Source organism: Athene noctua, chromosome 24 (assembly GCF_965140245.1).
Source record: "Athene noctua chromosome 24, bAthNoc1.hap1.1, whole genome shotgun sequence".
Classification (NCBI taxonomy): Eukaryota; Metazoa; Chordata; class Aves; order Strigiformes; family Strigidae; genus Athene; species Athene noctua.
Genome location: NC_134060.1, coordinates 2,949,373 through 2,965,065, shown reverse-complemented (window position 1 = coordinate 2,965,065; position 15,693 = coordinate 2,949,373). Strand labels below are relative to the sequence as shown.

The window sequence follows — 15,693 nt, the reverse complement described above, 5'->3', positions numbered from 1 at the left end:
CGCCCTGTTCTTCTCACTGACGGCCTTCTGGTCACCACCTCCCCCCCACCGCGGTGTGTGGGACCCCCACACGCACCCCAGGGGCTGGGGGCTTCATTAGGGGACCAAGGAGACACCACCAGGCTGGGGCCTTCCCCCCAGTAACAGCCACATCCCAGAACCCACCCCCCTATTTCCATCCCCCCCCAAAATCCCAGGGGTCCCTCCGGATGCCTGAACAGCATCCAAGGTTCAGGGGAACAGCCCCAATTTCCCTAACGAGCAAAAACCTCGTTACGCAGCTGCTTATTGCAGGGCGATTCCCCACCACCTCCGGCGCAGGGCGGGGAGGAAGAACCGGGGCCTTCTTCACACGAAACCGCGAGCCGCGCTGGACAACCATTTATTACCATAACTCTTAAAAAAAAAAAAGAACCCAAACCTGCTCGGCGCCACCCGCCAAACCCCTTTGGTAGGCGCAGCACAGCGCACGAGCAGGAGGAACGGGATTCGTGGCTCAAACTTCAAAGCCCTGGACGCGAGTCCCCCCCGTGAGAGCGGAGCGGGGCGATGCCGGCGGGGCGGGAGCGGCTCAGATGATGCCGGCGGGAGCGCAGGCCGGGGTGACGCAGAGCGTCTCCGCCATCTCCCAGCCGCAGGACAGCCGGGCGCAGACGCTCTCGCGGTCGTCTTCTGTTTGTGGTGGTTTTCCTTGGAGGAGCTGGATGGCTTTCCTGCAAACGGGAGACACCCGAGGGGGAGAAAAGCGGGGAGAGGACCCTCGAGAAATGCTGCGCGATGGGTCTGGGGAAAAGGGGGTTCAGAGGGTCTCACATCCCCCATCTGTGCACCCAGAGGTGCCGCTTCCGCTGTGAAAAACTGCCTCGAGTGTGTCAGCGTTACAAAAAATATGAGTTTTGTCTCTGAAGCCAGGTTTTTGCCTCTGAGGTCAGGATTTTAACCCTCAGTCTCCAGGTTCTAGGGCTCTGATTTGACTTTCTCCCTCAGGCAAAGGGCCTGGGTGGAGGGAAAAGCAGCATCTCCCAGGGGATTCAGCTCCGCCCCCTGACCCTGCTCACCCGGACTGTCTCTTACCAGGCCACGCGGGACATGGCGTAGGTGATCTGTGGCTGGGGACACCCCACAAGCGAGGATGAACTTGCGATGGTGTAGGCACCCATGTCCTCGAAAATCAGCCAGTCCCCGACCTGCAGCTCAGGCAGCTCCAGGCCATCGGCGATGCGACCCCCTGCGTGTCCTGGGGGGCCCCGGAGAGAGCTGCTGCGCGAGGGGGGGTCTGGGCAGGGTCTCTGTGGGGGAGAGATGGAGCAGTGGCAGGGGATGAGGGTGCCCCAGGGCCACAGTGACTTGTCTTGTCTCCACATGCCCTGAAGGTCCCACCCGAGGAGCCCACGGACTGTGTCTACAGCTCTGCTGGTGCGTGAATTCACAGACTGGTTTAGGTTGGGGAGGATCTTAAAGATCATCCAGTTCCACCTCCCTGCCCCGGGCAGGGCCACCTTCCACTAGCCCAGGTTGCCCAAAGCCCCGTCCAACCTGGCCTTGAACCCTTCCAGGGAGGGGGCAGCCACAGCTTCTCTGGGCAGCCTGTGCCAGGGCCTCACCCCCCTCACAGGGAAGAATTTCTTCCTTACATCATTCCTTACATTACCACAGCCTCTTCCCCACAGCCTCTGCTCTCTGGCACGGAGCCTGAGCCCAGCCACGACGCAAGGGAGAGCAGGGTCGGCTGTGACAAGGCCACACAACAGGAGGGACCCGCCGGGCTCCCCTTGAACCGGGCCAGAGCCTCACCTTGCGCAGCTGAGGCCTGGGGCAGGGGCTGTCGAACAGGAGGCAGCTGAAAGCGCCGTAGACACCGTCGCTGAGGTGATACACGAGGCTCTTCTTGCTGCCAGACTCTTCCTCTGGAGGGCAGCAGGGAGAGGGCTCGGGGGGGGGCTCGGGCACACAGGAGGGCCCGTCCCCACCGTCCCACCTACCGTCGGAGCCGGGCTGCTCCGCGGGAGCCTCGTCCCTGGCCGTGATGTTGGCAGCGAAGGTGAACGCAGATGTGACGTAGTATCGCCCGGGTGTCGCGACGATCTCCACCCCGCAGCCGTCTGGGAAATACAAATCCAAGGCAGAGTTTATCACGGCAGCGATCTGGATGGGAAGAAGATATTCCCCCTGGGTTAGCTCAGCCCCTCTGCGAGCAGCCAGACCCAGAGACACGCTCCAGCCTCGCTCTCTGCCTGCTGAGTGCCGGCGTCGGGAGCCGTGTACCTCTTCAAAGCGGGCTCTGGTGTCCTCGGTGCCAGGGAATCCCCCTCCGATGTCCAGGAGGTGCATCCGGTAGCCCAGCTCTGTGCCCACCTCGAAGGCCAGCTGCGCCGCAGCCACCGACTGAGCGAAGGCCTGGGGCTCCAGACCGCCGCTCCCAAGGTGAAAGCTGAGGGCACAGTCCCTGTTTCAGCAGGACTCGCCCGTCCCCAGAGAGCAGCGAGGGGACACGGCACCGGGATTATCCCTCACTGGGGGCAGCTCTGCGCTTCCCACCTGCCATCCCAAGCCAGACTGCCTGTAGCCCTGCAGAGCCCCCCAGACCCTCTCTGAGGGCTAAACCTGTCTCAAATCAGACCCAACAAGAGTCAATCTCCCCAGGTCCCTGCTTTGACCCCACTCCCAGCAGATCAGCCGGTGGCTCCGTGGATCCCTGCGTTGTTTCGGGACAGCAGAGCTCCCCACAGTCCCCTCCCACGTGACCTGAGCACCCCTATGGAAAAAGGACCTTGTGCTGTACCTGACACCAACAACCTCCACAGCCTGCTCCTTCGCTGCCTCTAGCAGGTGCCGGCAGGCCTCGAGCGTGGTCCCAAACGTCATGCTCAGACGGGGAGCGGGGCTGGAATCAGCAGTAATACCCAACAACATCCTGCAGAGCAAAGCCACACTGCATTTAGGGGTCTTCAGGCCTTCTATCACCCCACAGCCAGCTCCTACTCCAGCCCCACACTCCAACGATGCTGCCAGACACCCACCTGGCATGAGGGTGGCTCCTGGCCACCTTGCTCAGCTCCACCTCGTTGTCAAAGGTCATCAGCTGCACACCGTGGCTGGCTGCGTATTTGATGTGGGCAATCTGCTTGCAGGGGCTGCTGTAGAAGATCTTGTCAGCCGGGACTCCGATGCTTTCAACACGGGTGATCTCTGCCTGCGGGGAAAGGACACACGTGCGGGCAGGTCCTGGGGACCGGCGCTGCCCCCGCTCAGCCCTGGGCCCCGGCCAGCCTGCGGCACTGCGGAGGGCAAACCGCCAGCATTTGCAGTCTGGGCTTGTCCAGGGAAAATCTGCAAGAGCTCAAAGGGATCATAGCGGACTTTGTCCTGGCAGGGGTAGCTTGGGGCAAGATCTTTACAAGATGAGACCAGGAGGAGAGGAAACAAGTGGGTTTAGCAGGTGTGGGTTTGGTGCGTGTGTCCCGCGGGTGCTGCTCTGAGCTGCTCTTTGCACTTTCTCCTCCTGGTAACACGTCTTATTAAATTACATACAAGTAAGTGGCTTAGCTTTGGTCCCTGCCTGGAAATCTGGCATTGCAAATGACAAGCAGGAGGGAGCTGGGGAGCTTTAGGCTCAGCCTTAAAGCCACCAAGAGTTGGATGGCTGTGGCAGTGGCACCCCAGGGACGTGCCTTGCCACGGGCCAGGCTGCCAGCCTGGACACCAGCTCCAGAGACAGGAATGCTGGTCAAAGGGAACGGGGATGGGGATTTCTAGGCTGTGTCAGGAGGGTTTTGACAGCAGGGGGAGACTCCTGCCCCTATAAATGTCATTTAACAGTAGAAACTTGGGAAAAGAGGGTGAGCTCTGCCAGTCTCCCACGAATTCCCACAGGATGCTCATGTCATTTGATGAGGAGAAACTTGGGAAAAGAGGGTGAGCTCTGCCAATCTCCCACAAATGCTCCAAGAATGGTCATCCTGAGCTGTCCTCCCACAGCCCTACCTTGTTGGTACAGGCAAAGCCTGCGCCCAGCTCCGCCAGCAGCCGAATCACTCCCTCACTGCCGTTGCACTTAACAGGGAAGTAGGGTTTCACACGGGGCAAGGCCTTCAGGAAACGCAGATGTTTCTTCACAATATCTCCGAGGTCTGCCAGGAAGAAGGCTTGCTGCTCGCTCTAGGAGAAAGCTGGAGTGAGCAGCAGTCGCCTCCCCACGCCTGCCTCTGCCGTGGGGGTGCTGGCTGCCGGGGAGCAGCAGAGCCACCAGCCCTCACCGCCGGGCACAGCTCCATGAGGAGGGTCTCCAGGAGGTCTCTGGTGGTGAAGCCCTCCTCCACCATCATGAAGTTGGATTCATTCAAGTATCCATTCATGGTCAAGGTGGGATAACGCTAGTTTAAAGCCTCCTCGAGTAGGGTATAGCTTCTAAGCATGCAACACACTGGAAAAAAAGAAAGGGAATGTTAGAGGCAGGGCTGCAGAAGCTCTACCAGCGTAGATCACCCAGCCTGCACCCCAGGGTGCTCCCCGTCCCCCCTGCAGGCCGTACGTGGCAGCCCTGCCCTGGGCAGAGCTCTCTGCTGCTCTCCTCCAAACCAGCGCCTCAGCTGAGAGCCCTACCGTGGGTGAAAGCATCTTCTCCAGGGGGAGGAGGCCCATTTCTCTGCAGCTCAAAGCTTTGTTTTGGCACACAGCAGCCCTGTGTTCCTCAGCAGCAGTTCAGGCACCAACGCAGTTAACAAAGGCAACTTTACTGCAAAGCGGATGGCCTATATATGCCAGAACGTGTCCCTTCACGCTCTGGCATGTAGCTAAATCTGCTGTGTGTTGCACAGGGTGAATTCCCTTGCAGTTTTCAAATAGCTGAAGTCTCACAGATCCACCTTCCCAAGCACACGAGCCCCATGAAGAGGGAGGCATCTTTAAAGAGCACGGCACAGGCCACTCACTGACACCGGTCTCGATCCATGCTGCAGTTCCAGTTTCACGTCTCTCCCATAACATGGGGTGTAGAACAAGGGGACAAGTTAAGCTGCACTGTGTTTCCTGGCTTGCACGCTTAGCAGAGCTTTGGCTTTAAGCTTGCACACTTAGTTTTAACAATCTCCCTTGGATCCAGCCCACCCCATAACCCAGGTCACTGACAACCTGGCACAAGCTGACAGGAAACATTTCCACTCCAATAATCCAGGTCTAGCTCCAGGGCTCTTACAGGAACACAGTCTCTCTGATCTGAAGTGAGTGGGAGGCAGAGGTTTTGTTTTTTCAGAGCTGCACACCTCCTCCTCCTCCGCAGAGACCTACTTACGACATTTCGGGTGGTCACTAGGAGAAAGACCACGCTGACCCCGGAGCAGCAGGGTGTTGTAATGCATTGAGCAACCACCGCCAGCAAACTCCAGAGATGTGGAATGAGGAGAAAAAAACCCAGGTTTTAAAGCTCTTAGAGCTTTATACTCAGGAAAGAAGAGCAACTCCTCCAGCCTTACCCTTCATTTCCCAAAGACATCACTAATCAGCACCCATCCTGTGCTGGTTGGGCACAGAAACGATGAGCAATTAAATGGGTCATTCCTGCCAGCCCTGGGCAAAGGAGCGCCAGCCTCGGACCCTCCCTCCTTACCAAGGTCCAACGCCTCGCTCTGGGGGGTCTAGGCGTGCTGTCGGGGGGGCCCCCCGAGGAACACCGAGCTCCTGCAGCACCCCGAGGAGTAGCTGTTGCTGGGGGTCCAAGGTTTCTGGGGAGAGGCAGTGCAAGGGTTAGCAAGGGGCACTGACAGCAGGACACCCTCCACCCACCATTCCTGAAATTCAGCATCTGCAGACATCCCTCAGCAGCCCCCTCCTCACCCTGACAGGCTTCCCCAGCAGCCCCACACAGTCCCCCCCACCCGTTACCTTAGAAAGCATTTAAACAGATTATGCCCATGGGTCTCCCAGAGAAAAGAGGAAGAATTGCCCCCAGCAGCGGCTGTTCCCTGCCTGCTCCGAGCCCTTGGATCAGCTACCCCTGCAGAGAGTGGGGGGGCCTCTGCACCCCTTGTATCCCAGCACCCCCTTCCCTGCTCTGCCTCACAACCATGGCCATGGCAACCAAACCCAGCCACCCCATTGGCTGAGCTGCCTCCGAGCATCCTTCATCCCTTTTGGGGAATGCTCCCCGCCTCGCACACCCCCTTCCCAGCAGACACCCCAGGTTCTCACCGAGTCCCTGCCGCGCCAGCAGCTCATCCCCAGCCTGGCAGTGCGGAGCGCTGCGAGCCTGCCTGCAGCCCGGCCCTGGTGCGAGGGCACTCGTGGCTGCGTGTGCATCGTGTGCGCAGGGACCCTTGGGGGAAAAAGAGCCAAAAATACCTCTGAAATACTGCTGCCAGGGAAACGAGGCTTCCTGCAGATTAAAGGCTGAGCAGCGCCTGTTTGGCTGGGACACCAGCCGGGGGAGGTAGTCGGGAAGATGTCAGGGATTGATTTTCTGCCCTTGTTGTGCTGCTGCCAGTTTTGGTGGGTTCCCCGGCAGCAGACCCAGCTCTGCCATAGCTGCAGATGCCCTATCTGGTCAGTCAGTCCTGTGCACTTGGAGACAGTTCCACTGCTCCATCCCACAAATGCCACAGGCTGAGGGGGGAATTTTTTTTTGCTTGTTATTATTAATTTTTAATTCCCTCCCTGATGTCGCTGAGGAGACAGTGTTCTGTGTATGGAAGGGTAGCTGCCCCTGCTGAGGAGGTGAGAGGGACTGATATATCCCGGGTTCCTCGATTCAACACTGTGGTCTTGGCTTTGCCATGGACTCTCCTGGCAACCAGGGCCGAGGAAGCTCTTGTCTCCTCTGAGATCCTGGCCGGTTCTCCCGGTGCTCTGGCCCAGCACCCAGCCCTGGACTGTGCCGTGCAGGACGGGGGGCAGCCATGCGCAGAGCACAGCGCCGGGAGGAGGGCAGTGTGGTGCAGAGCAGAGCCCTGACGCACAGCCCACGCGGAGCCGGGCGACCCACGCGGAGCCAGGGCAAGCGCGGCTCGCTGCCGGCTGGGCGCCATCCACACATGCGGGGCAGCCTAACCCCGCCCACTCCCCGCCAAACCCCGCCCACTCCGACAGGAAAAAGCCCGCCCCACCTACAAAACCCCGCCCACTTCACGTGAAACCCCGCCCCTACGCACACAACCCCGCCTTCTACCCGCCAAACCCTGCCTACTCCCAGCGGAACCCCGCCCCTTCACGTGAAATCCCGCCTGCTATTGGCTAAATTCCGCCCCAAGCCGCGACACCCCGCCCCTCCCTACGAAACCCTGTCCAGTCCTTGCGAAACCACGCCCACCCACGTCGCCCCGCCCACTACACCCCCCCTGGAAGCCACGCCCTCCAACGGCGTGTCCCCGCCCACGCGGTGCGCGGCCCCAGCGTGGCGCCGCCCCCCGGGCGCGGGGCGGGCGGCAGTCGGCGGCGGCCATGGCTCCGAGCGCGCAGGCGGGGGGCGGCCGCGGGCAGGCCCCGGCCCCGGCCCCGGGGCTCCGGCAGGGCATCCGCGCCGTGCTGCTGGGCCCGCCCGGCGCCGGCAAGGGCACGCAGGTGAGGGGGTACGGGGAGGCGGGGCATGCGGGCCCCTTCGCAGAAGAGGCGCGGGAGTCCCGGGACGCCTTCCAGGAGCGACCGGCGGGACCGGGCCGACCGGCCCTCCCCACCCCCGGGTGTCCGGTCTCCCTTCCCCCGCCGAGGGCTTGGGGCGTACGGCCTGCCCCCGCTCCGGAGTGCCCCGGGCCTCCCCTTCCTCCGGGACGGCGGGCGCCCTCAGGGGCCCGGACGCCGGGGCCCTTTGTCCCGGTCCCCCTCTCCAGGCCCGGCCGCGGGGCTCTGGTGCCCTGGCCCGGTTCCCGGAGCACCGGGCCCTCAGGGCTGTGTGTGCCCGGCCTGGCCACGTGCTGGCCGGTCGCAGATCATCCCGCTGCTACGAGTAGGGACGAGGCCTCACCGGGACGGTGGGGCCCAAACCCCGGCTGGGCCTCGGTTCCCGAGCTCCTGGCTCTGAAACCCTCACAGCGAGCTCACCTCGTGTCCGTGCTCTCCCGCAGGCTCCGAAGCTGGCTGAGACCTACTGCGTTTGCCACCTGGCAACTGGGGACATGCTGCGGGCCATGGTGGCCTCGGGGTCTGAGCTGGGCAAGCGGCTCAAAGAGACGATGGATTCGGGGAAGCTGGTGGGTAGCGGGGAGATGTGCTGGGAGGGGAGATGGTCTGGCAGCACCTGGAATGCGAGCGGGGAAAATCCACCTCGTAATTAGAAGCCTCAGTGATAAAATCCAATTAGTGGGAGAAGGCAGGTTGCAGGGTGAAAGCAGAGGCTGGGGTGGGGAGCTGTTATCCTGCAGGAAAAACATCCCCTAAAAATCATCCTTCCTCTTCAAAATTGCTCCTTGCTTACCAGCAGCCTGTGTCCGTGGGTTGGGTCTTTGCGACGGTGGTTTTATGGTCCCGGGGTGCAGGCAGGCTGCCTGATTTTGTGGCTCTGGAATGCTGTTTGAGTTAAAGGTTTATTCCTGGAGCTGCAGGATGTTACAGCTGTGCTTTGTGACTCCTATATCTCTTCACATGATGCCTGGACTCACTCCTGTGGGGTAAAAGATTTTGTTCAGAGGGTTCATCTGCGTCCCAGCTCTTGAATAAATGCCATCTGTGAGGTGAAAATAGATTTAGGGGTGTTGCTGTAGTAGTTGCAGTGGGTGTTGAATAACTGCTGTGCAAGACAGATGCTTTGGATCCCCAAGAGACAAGAGTTAGGATCTCTGACACATTAATTTTCTGAAGGTCTACTGATCTTGCGAAAATAACTAAAATATCTCGGGGAAACTTGAGGGACAGCAAATTGTAGTGACTCGCCCCAAAGTTAAGCGGTGTGGGGCAGATCTTGAGCATCGCTGCTGCCTGTCACGGACTCATAACACCCCCCGGAGAGTCTGCAGGCCCCAGGTGGGAAGAGCGATGTGGCTTATCTCCAGCTTTCGCTCAAAGCTTGTATTGCAACACCGAGCCAGCGATATCCCAGCTGGTTATGAAAGATAGGGACGTTATCTGGTAAGACTGGTGGGATCTGCCACGTGTGCGTGTGGCAGCCGGCACCGGGCTGCTCCGCAGGTGTATCCCAGCAGCGTGCTCTGGCTCTGCGATAACCCCACTGCGAGCACAGCTGAGTTCTGGGTGGGTTTTTGTGCTTGATTACAACGCAGGACCCCTTTCTCTGAAAGAGGTAATCAGGGAAGTGCAGAAGTGACTTGCTGCTTTACCCAATCTGCCCCATGCCTGTATGCTTCCTGCTCCAGGACTCTTGTTTACGTGTGTTGTCACAGTCTGGTCCCCAATCCTGCTGATTCCCAGCTGGGTGTGCTGGAGAAAAACGCACTGCTGAGGAGAATTACTCTCAAATAAACAGTTATTGTCAGGGCTGCAGCATCTGTTGGTACTTTCTAAATGCTGCAGTGTAGAAAAGGCACTCATCCCAGCAGTATGCTAAGATTGTCATATGGGAAAAAACTATTCAGTGAGGCCAGAGCTTGTCAGCAGCTGTTGGGCATTTACCTTCACACAAGGTTTATGTGAATCAATGAGCAACTCACCTGCTTTGCCCTTCCTGGCCAGGCCTGCCTACTGAGGGGGATGCCCGGGTGAAGGTACAAAGTAACAGGAAATAAAGATTACGTTGATATTTTGTATCATGAATTGGTTTTAAAAAAAATAAATAAATCTGAGGAGTTTGTCTTCAAGCTGACAGTCTCCTTTGAAATATAGCAACCTTTGTAACGGGGAGGTCACGGCGCTGGTCCGAGGCCCTGCGCAGGCCTTGGTGTCCCCAGTGTGAAGTGGCTCATTAGCAACATCTTGGTGTTGACACCCACGGCAGGGAGAGCTCCTCTGAGGAGGGCAGGTCTGAACACGTGGCTTTGACCCAGTTAACAGCAGCACCCTGCGCTGTGGCTGCTGCCTCTGGGACCAGCAACGGCCGTGAAAAGGCTCCGGTGCAGCCCTGGCGCTGGCGTGGGTCCAGCAGCTGTGTAAATTCGGGGTGTCCCTCCTGAGCGTGTGTCCATCTCTCCGCAGGTGAGCGACGAGATGGTGGTGGAGCTGATCGAGAACAACCTCGACTCTCCTCCCTGCAAGAACGGCTTCCTGCTGGACGGCTTCCCACGCACGGTGAAACAGGCTGAAATGGTACATGGGCTCCCACTTGGGGACTGCTCTGACATCTCCTCCCTCCCTGGACACGCGTCCCTCGGTGCCCCTCTGAGTTGGGTGTTTTCTGTTGCAGCTGGATGAGCTCCTGGAGAAGAGGAGGGAGAAGCTGGACTCCGTCATCGAGTTCAGCATCCCTGACTCCTTGCTGATCCGGAGAATCACCGGACGGTAATTCTTCCCTCCCAAACACCCGGTGCATGGGCTGGGGTTTCCTTATCCCAGTTTCAGATCCCAGCTCGTTCTCACCATGCTCCAGGCTAGCGGCAGGGCTGCTCTCTCTTAGTTTTCTGCTCTGTTCGAGCCTTCCTGCCCTGATCCCTTGCCTGCTCTCCCGTGCTTGGGCCAGCCTTGATCATAGCCCCTTTGTTGCCCTATAAATAGGGGTTGCTGACACCAATCAGTGCCCTTGGTGACCCAGCTCAGCCTTTAGGCCTGCTGTCCGAGAGTTAATGTCTCTGCTCTTGCTTCTCTGGAGCTGTTTCCACTCCCTCGTGCAGGGCACTGCTGAGCGCCCCGTCCAGGCTCAGCTGTGGCCGTGCAGGCACAGCCGTCCCCCGCTGTTTGCTCTTGGGCTGTGTCACCCTCACGCCCCCAGGAGCCAGCCCCCTTCCCCAGTAAACCCTAAAATAAAAATCCCTTCTCCATCTCCTAGTGCAGTTGTTTTTTTCAAATGCCTGAAGAGGCCCTTGGTACAGAAATAACTAGAAGAGATTTTTCTTAATTGAGAGAGAGGCGAATCGGGTTGCTATTGCAGATGTTTCTGTAATATCTGCTGGTGAGTGGCAGCTTCAGGAGACCTTGTCCTGGCACTGGGCTCCTTTGCTGACACTTGCTTTCTGTCTTAGGCTGATTCATCCCGCGAGTGGCCGCTCTTACCACGAGGAGTTCAGACCCCCAAAAGAGCACATGAAGGACGATGTATGTGAGCTCCCAAGGCCACAGCTTACGTTGCTTTGGGTTTAGCTAATGCTTTTCAGCATTCCTGGAAAAACTAATTTCTTTCCTTCTCTCGTACCTCCTGTCCTGGCTTTCTGGGGAGCGTGGGGAACTGCCTGGGCAGCCTGAGCCGACGGCACTGCGGGGAGCGAGGCCTGGAGGGATGAGTGAAGGGTATGGCCGTTCTGCAGAGCCGGCCCGGGCTCTTGCCAGCCTCAGAACTTGTTGGACTCTGTCCAAGTTGCAGTGGGTTGTGACTGGTTTCCCTCTTGGGGAGCAACTGGTAGCTGGTGTCTGCTCTTGAGGCTCCTTACAGCAAGCAGAGTGGTGTATGGGGGGAAAAGACCACGATGCTGAATCCTTCTCTCTTCAGTGACTGCTCTGGGATTTGGTTCGGCTGCCCTGGGTTCGCCCCGCGCTGCCCTGCGGACCTGGGGATCGCCTCTGCAGCTCCACCTTGTAGCCTGTCGTGGAGGAGGGGAGCAGGGGTTGTCGTAGCTGCGGAGAGAAGGGGGGAGTGTGCCAGGCTGCAGCTAGCTGGAGACTGTCCCCTTGCTTCTCCCAGGTCACTGGAGAGCCCCTGATCCGCCGTTCGGATGATAACGAAACAGCCTTGAAAACCCGCCTGAAGGCCTATCACACGCAGACCTCTCCCCTGGTCTCCTACTACAGCAAGCGAGGGATCCACGCGGCGGTGGACGCCTCCCAGTCTCCCGACGTGGTGTTTGCTAGCATCCTGGCAGCCTTCTCAAGAGCAACATGTAAAGACCTGGTTATGTTCATTTAGGGCTCTGTCCCAGGACGGAGCTCTCCCTTTTCTCTCTCTCTCTGTCTCTCCATCTCTGTCTCTCTGGGGCCAGGGAGGGTGAAGAGCTAAGCAGGGTAGAAGAGGAGAGGACCAGACACTGCAGCCCGAGGCAGGGCTGTGCTAATTCACTATTAAAGAAGCTGTTAACGGTCTCTATCTCGGTATATGTGAACGTCTGTCTGTCTGTGGATGCTGGAGATTTGGCCCCTAGAGGTCGCAGCGAGCCCGAGCACCAGCCGCCCGCTGCCAGAAATGGGATTTGCACCACTTTGGGTCAAAAAGCTTTTGTTTTGTTCCAGAGCTGTAGCTCCCTGGAAAGAGCTGTACTTTCAGCTCCTCCTGGCTGCTCCACAGGGAACTAGTGGAAGGTCGGAGATCAGGACTGAGCAGTGGGGGGAAGGACCTTCCCAGAGCACTGGATAGGTGCTCTTTGTCGGCTGCAGGAGATGAAACACGGGGGTTGGCGTGTGTTGGCTTGGCTGTGCCTGTGAGTGCAGCTGCCCGCTGCCTGGGGCTGGGTCAGAACTTGTTCCTGTTCTGTGTGTTTTATTCTCTGTGGGATGGCAGGTTACCTGAGAGCACAGCCTGTCTTCTTCCTGATGGGGCTTGTGGGGCAGAAAGAGGGTGTGTGAGAGCTGGGGGGTTTTCAGGCTCTCCTCATTTGCAAACCCCAATATAGAAAATATTAGTGAGATGCTTTTTGCTTTTTTTTTTTTTGTTTGCTTTTAACAATATGAAGTCTCTGCTCAGAGTCTGACAGTCACTGTGTGTGGCAAGTTGGGATCTCCTGAGAACAAAAAAAGGACTTGGCTTTTATCTCTTCACTCTTGCCTTGGCTTTGGCCGAGGAGATGAAGATGTGTTGAGCTTCTCCTGATCCCAAAGTCTAAATAAAGCCTTACTCCAAAACAAATAATTTTTCAAGGCCTGAGAGACAGCATTATTAACCACCGGCTTCGTGTGCCCTTGAGCCAATGACTTTCGTTATGAGATCATGGAAATGTGCTTGTTTCTTGAGCAAATCAAACAGCTGTGGGGCTGCCCATTTGAGGACACCATGTGTGGTGTGGTTAATGCCCCGGCTTCTCGGGGCTGTTACACTGCTATACGGTGACCCTGCGAGGCTGGTGATGACCTTTGTCCGTGCAGGATTCCAGCCCTTCCTAGAGGACCCCTCTGTAAATGCAGATTGGCCCAGATGAAACTTTGTCCTTTGGCCTTTCATGTATGTTTACTGATTTAGTGTTATTGAGTACCCTCCTGTTTGAAGGAGATGGCCTCTCTCCCTCCTGTGCGCTGAGCTGCTGTGGGCTGGGTGTTCAGAGCAGATGCCTAATCCTCAGGAATCCTTTGCTCTTTTTCTTGATAATTTCTCTTTTGTCGGGAAACCGCTCTCTGTCCTTGTACCTCCTTTCCAGGGAAACAACCTCTTCCCTTCCAGCAAACTGAAAATAACACCAGGAACTGAAAGCAGTTGACTTGTTGTACTTGAAAGCACGTGACTGCGGGGAGAGAGGGTTTGAAAGTAAACGGTGCTGGTTTCGTCAGCAGCCTGCAGTCCCCTGAGGTCCCCCAGATGGCCGGTGCCTTGTCGATTGTCTGCTTTTCCTGTGAAGGGGCAGCCCCGGCGCGTGGTGTTAACGTGCTGGGAGGTCGGGATAATGTTTAGCATAGGACTGCTGTGCTCCAGGGAAATGGAGAGGAAAGTGCATGTGTTAGAGCTGCTCTGGCATCTCGGTGACTGTAAAGAAATTCTGAGTGGAAGGAGCTTTTATCTTGAGAGAGTCAGAGAGCTGCAGCCCCGTGTGTCCTGCTGTAATGGCAGGAAAGGTTCCGGTCAGTTGGTGTTTCTGGATTTGGTCAAGTTGTGCTCCATGGCAGGAATAATTTTCTTTTATTCTACCTGCTTGTGTTCACTTTGCATCTAGCTCACCAGTCTTTTTCTGCCATAAACCATGATTAATTTTGAATTTTTTTTCCCTAAATCTATTTTTTTTTCTCTTTGTTCCCATTTATTCCAGCTGAGTGACTCCGTGAACCAGATGAAACACCATCAAATGCTGCACACTCTGCTACATCACCCATTGCAGCCCTCCCCTGGGGGCAGGGGAGGCAGGGAGGGGGTTATGATTGATGGGAGGGGGTAAAAGGAGGTGGTAGACAAGGAGCTTGGGGGCTGATTTGTTTGGGTTTTGTTTGGATTTCTTATTCAGCAGAATCATTGTGAAGAGGAGATGGTCTTCTCCTTAGAAATCACTGTTTGGGGAGGCAAAAACAATTGTACAGAGTGAAACATCTCTGCCAGCATTCAGAGGCAGGTCCTTGACCTGTTAGGGTAGGACTAGGTGCTGTTCCAGGCTTGTCTCATGGGCTCGTAGTACTCTGAGGGCACTGCAAGGTTTGCTGTGATTAGTTTTCTAAAGTTCCTTCCTGTCAGCGAGGACCAAAATGAACAAATGATTCATCATTTCTGAAATGGAAAGTTAAAAAAAAAAAAAAGATGCCATGGTCTTTTCCTGGAAGTTTTGTTTTTCTTGTTCTGCTGCATTCCTAAACCCCGGCATAGAGACTCCTCAACGTTTCTCTGCTGCTGAACAGAGGGGCCACGGCGCTAGTCCAAGCCTGCCTTACTTGGCAATGGGGGTGGCTTTTCTGTGATCTTGACCAAGCTGGAATTTACACAAAATGCTGAAGAAATGCAAAAGAGACTTTCTTAATTGACTGCAAAAATAACCCTTAATTGGTTTTTTTTGCATTTCTTTTTAGATTAAATGGTGCCTTGTCTAACCTCTGAATCAATAATAAAATAACCCCTTTACATTTTGTATCTGTTGCTGTGTCCTCTTTGACCTGCAGACAGCGTGGAAGATGAGAGGCAGATGACAGCACAGCCAACTAACAATTGAGCTGGGTGGATCCTCGGGCCTGATCCTATCTCGGGGATGTTGTTCTGTGCGGCTGAAAATGTGGCTTGTAATTCCTTTTATCTCTCTCTTCCTTGCTGAGTGTGTTCTGGTGGTTTGTATCACCATAGCAATGGTGTCTTTGGCTGGTTTTCTCTCTCGTTTCTTCACGTGTGATGCTGAAAGCATTGAGCCCCTGTGTATCCTGACCCTTTCTGGCCAGAGCTCCTTTCAGGTGTTTTTAAGTGATGTCATTCCTAGCCATTTCCCTCCTCTCTTTGCATCCCCAGTGTGTAGAGGAGCTGATGTTATTTCCTCTCCTCCTGCAGCAACTGGAAGCCACATATTGTGCCTTCTGTTTCTGCTCATTTGCTTTCTGCCTTTCATACCTTCTCTCTAAATATACAGAGCAGAATCTAACGCAGGGAACAAGGAGCATTTCCTGGCCTCTGTCCTGCCTCACAGGACCCTGCCCGGTGCTCTGAGGTATCTCAGAGGGAGGCTGTTCAGGATGTGCTGAGGGAGGGGTTGTACCACCCTTGCAGCCCTGCTTGTGTTCTGGGCTTTGGTTTTGGCACTGTGGACAGGCACCACAAAGGGTCAGGCTGCATGCACAGTTTCCTCCAGAAATGACTGGTTTCTCCAGCATAATTGGGCGCTCTCCCTCCTCCGCCATTCAGTCTCCCTGTGCTCTGGTGGTTTTATTGCCTCTCTGTACCTCCCATTAGCATTCCCTCTCTTTTGAAGGCAAGCTTGTGCCTCTCTGGCGTTTGTGGTGTTCTTCCCTTATTTCCTTTGATGATGGATGTTAAACTCTGCTCTTCCTCGTTGTTTGGGATTG

The 15,693-nt window shown here is 56.6% G+C and overlaps 2 protein-coding genes across 9 annotated transcripts; one reads left to right on the top strand and one right to left on the bottom strand.

The window, feature by feature from the left end:
- Positions 1–263: 263 nt before the first annotated feature.
- Positions 264–6,295, bottom strand: AZIN2 (antizyme inhibitor 2). 5 transcript variants are annotated; one of them, XM_074926142.1, is made up of 11 exons: positions 6,187–6,295; positions 5,606–5,720; positions 4,257–4,423; positions 3,985–4,158; positions 3,021–3,193; positions 2,783–2,932; positions 2,266–2,431; positions 1,983–2,145; positions 1,795–1,907; positions 1,075–1,289; positions 280–713 (listed from the first exon to the last, which is right to left on the bottom strand). In XM_074926142.1, the coding sequence occupies exons 3-11, from the start codon at positions 4,353–4,355 to the stop codon at positions 572–574; spliced, it is 1,395 nt and encodes a 464-aa protein (XP_074782243.1). In that variant the 5' UTR covers positions 4,356–4,423; positions 5,606–5,720; positions 6,187–6,295; the 3' UTR covers positions 280–571. The 5 variants fall into 5 exon arrangements, 4 of the variants coding, with proteins under 4 accessions (XP_074782245.1, XP_074782246.1, XP_074782243.1 ...); XM_074926143.1 differs by having other exon boundaries at positions 282–713; positions 2,783–2,914; XR_012635115.1 differs by having other exon boundaries at positions 590–713; positions 1,983–2,102.
- Positions 6,296–7,403: 1,108 nt separating this feature from the next.
- On the top strand, positions 7,404–14,774 carry AK2 (adenylate kinase 2). Of its 4 annotated transcripts, XM_074926177.1 has the most exons (7): positions 7,404–7,551; positions 8,052–8,177; positions 10,072–10,182; positions 10,280–10,374; positions 11,052–11,124; positions 11,708–11,903; positions 13,971–14,774. In XM_074926177.1, the coding sequence occupies exons 1-7, from the start codon at positions 7,432–7,434 to the stop codon at positions 13,976–13,978; spliced, it is 729 nt and encodes a 242-aa protein (XP_074782278.1). In that variant the 5' UTR covers positions 7,404–7,431; the 3' UTR covers positions 13,979–14,774. The 4 variants fall into 4 exon arrangements, with proteins under 4 accessions (XP_074782278.1, XP_074782279.1, XP_074782277.1 ...); XM_074926178.1 differs by lacking the exon at positions 13,971–14,774 and having other exon boundaries at positions 10,280–10,350; positions 11,708–12,106; XM_074926176.1 differs by lacking the exon at positions 13,971–14,774 and having other exon boundaries at positions 11,708–12,106.
- The last annotated feature ends 919 nt before the right edge of the window (positions 14,775–15,693 follow it).

Excerpts from the sequence above, each read along its gene's own strand:
- AZIN2 (XM_074926145.1), bottom strand. The coding sequence starts at position 4,355 with ATGAATGGATACTTGAATGAATCCAACTTCATGATGGTGGAGGAGGGC. Across the intron at positions 2,432-2,782 it reads GTGGAGGTTGTTGGTGTCAG|CTTTCACCTTGGGAGCGGCG; the intron begins GTACAGCACAAG and ends CTGTGCCCTCAG. Across the intron at positions 1,290-1,794 it reads CCAGGCCTCAGCTGCGCAAG|AGACCCTGCCCAGACCCCCC; the intron begins GTGAGGCTCTGG and ends TCTCCCCCACAG.
- AK2 (XM_074926176.1), top strand. The coding sequence starts at position 7,432 with ATGGCTCCGAGCGCGCAGGCGGGGGGCGGCCGCGGGCAGGCCCCGGCC. Across the intron at positions 7,552-8,051 it reads GCGCCGGCAAGGGCACGCAG|GCTCCGAAGCTGGCTGAGAC; the intron begins GTGAGGGGGTAC and ends GCTCTCCCGCAG. Across the intron at positions 11,125-11,707 it reads AAGAGCACATGAAGGACGAT|GTCACTGGAGAGCCCCTGAT; the intron begins GTATGTGAGCTC and ends TGCTTCTCCCAG.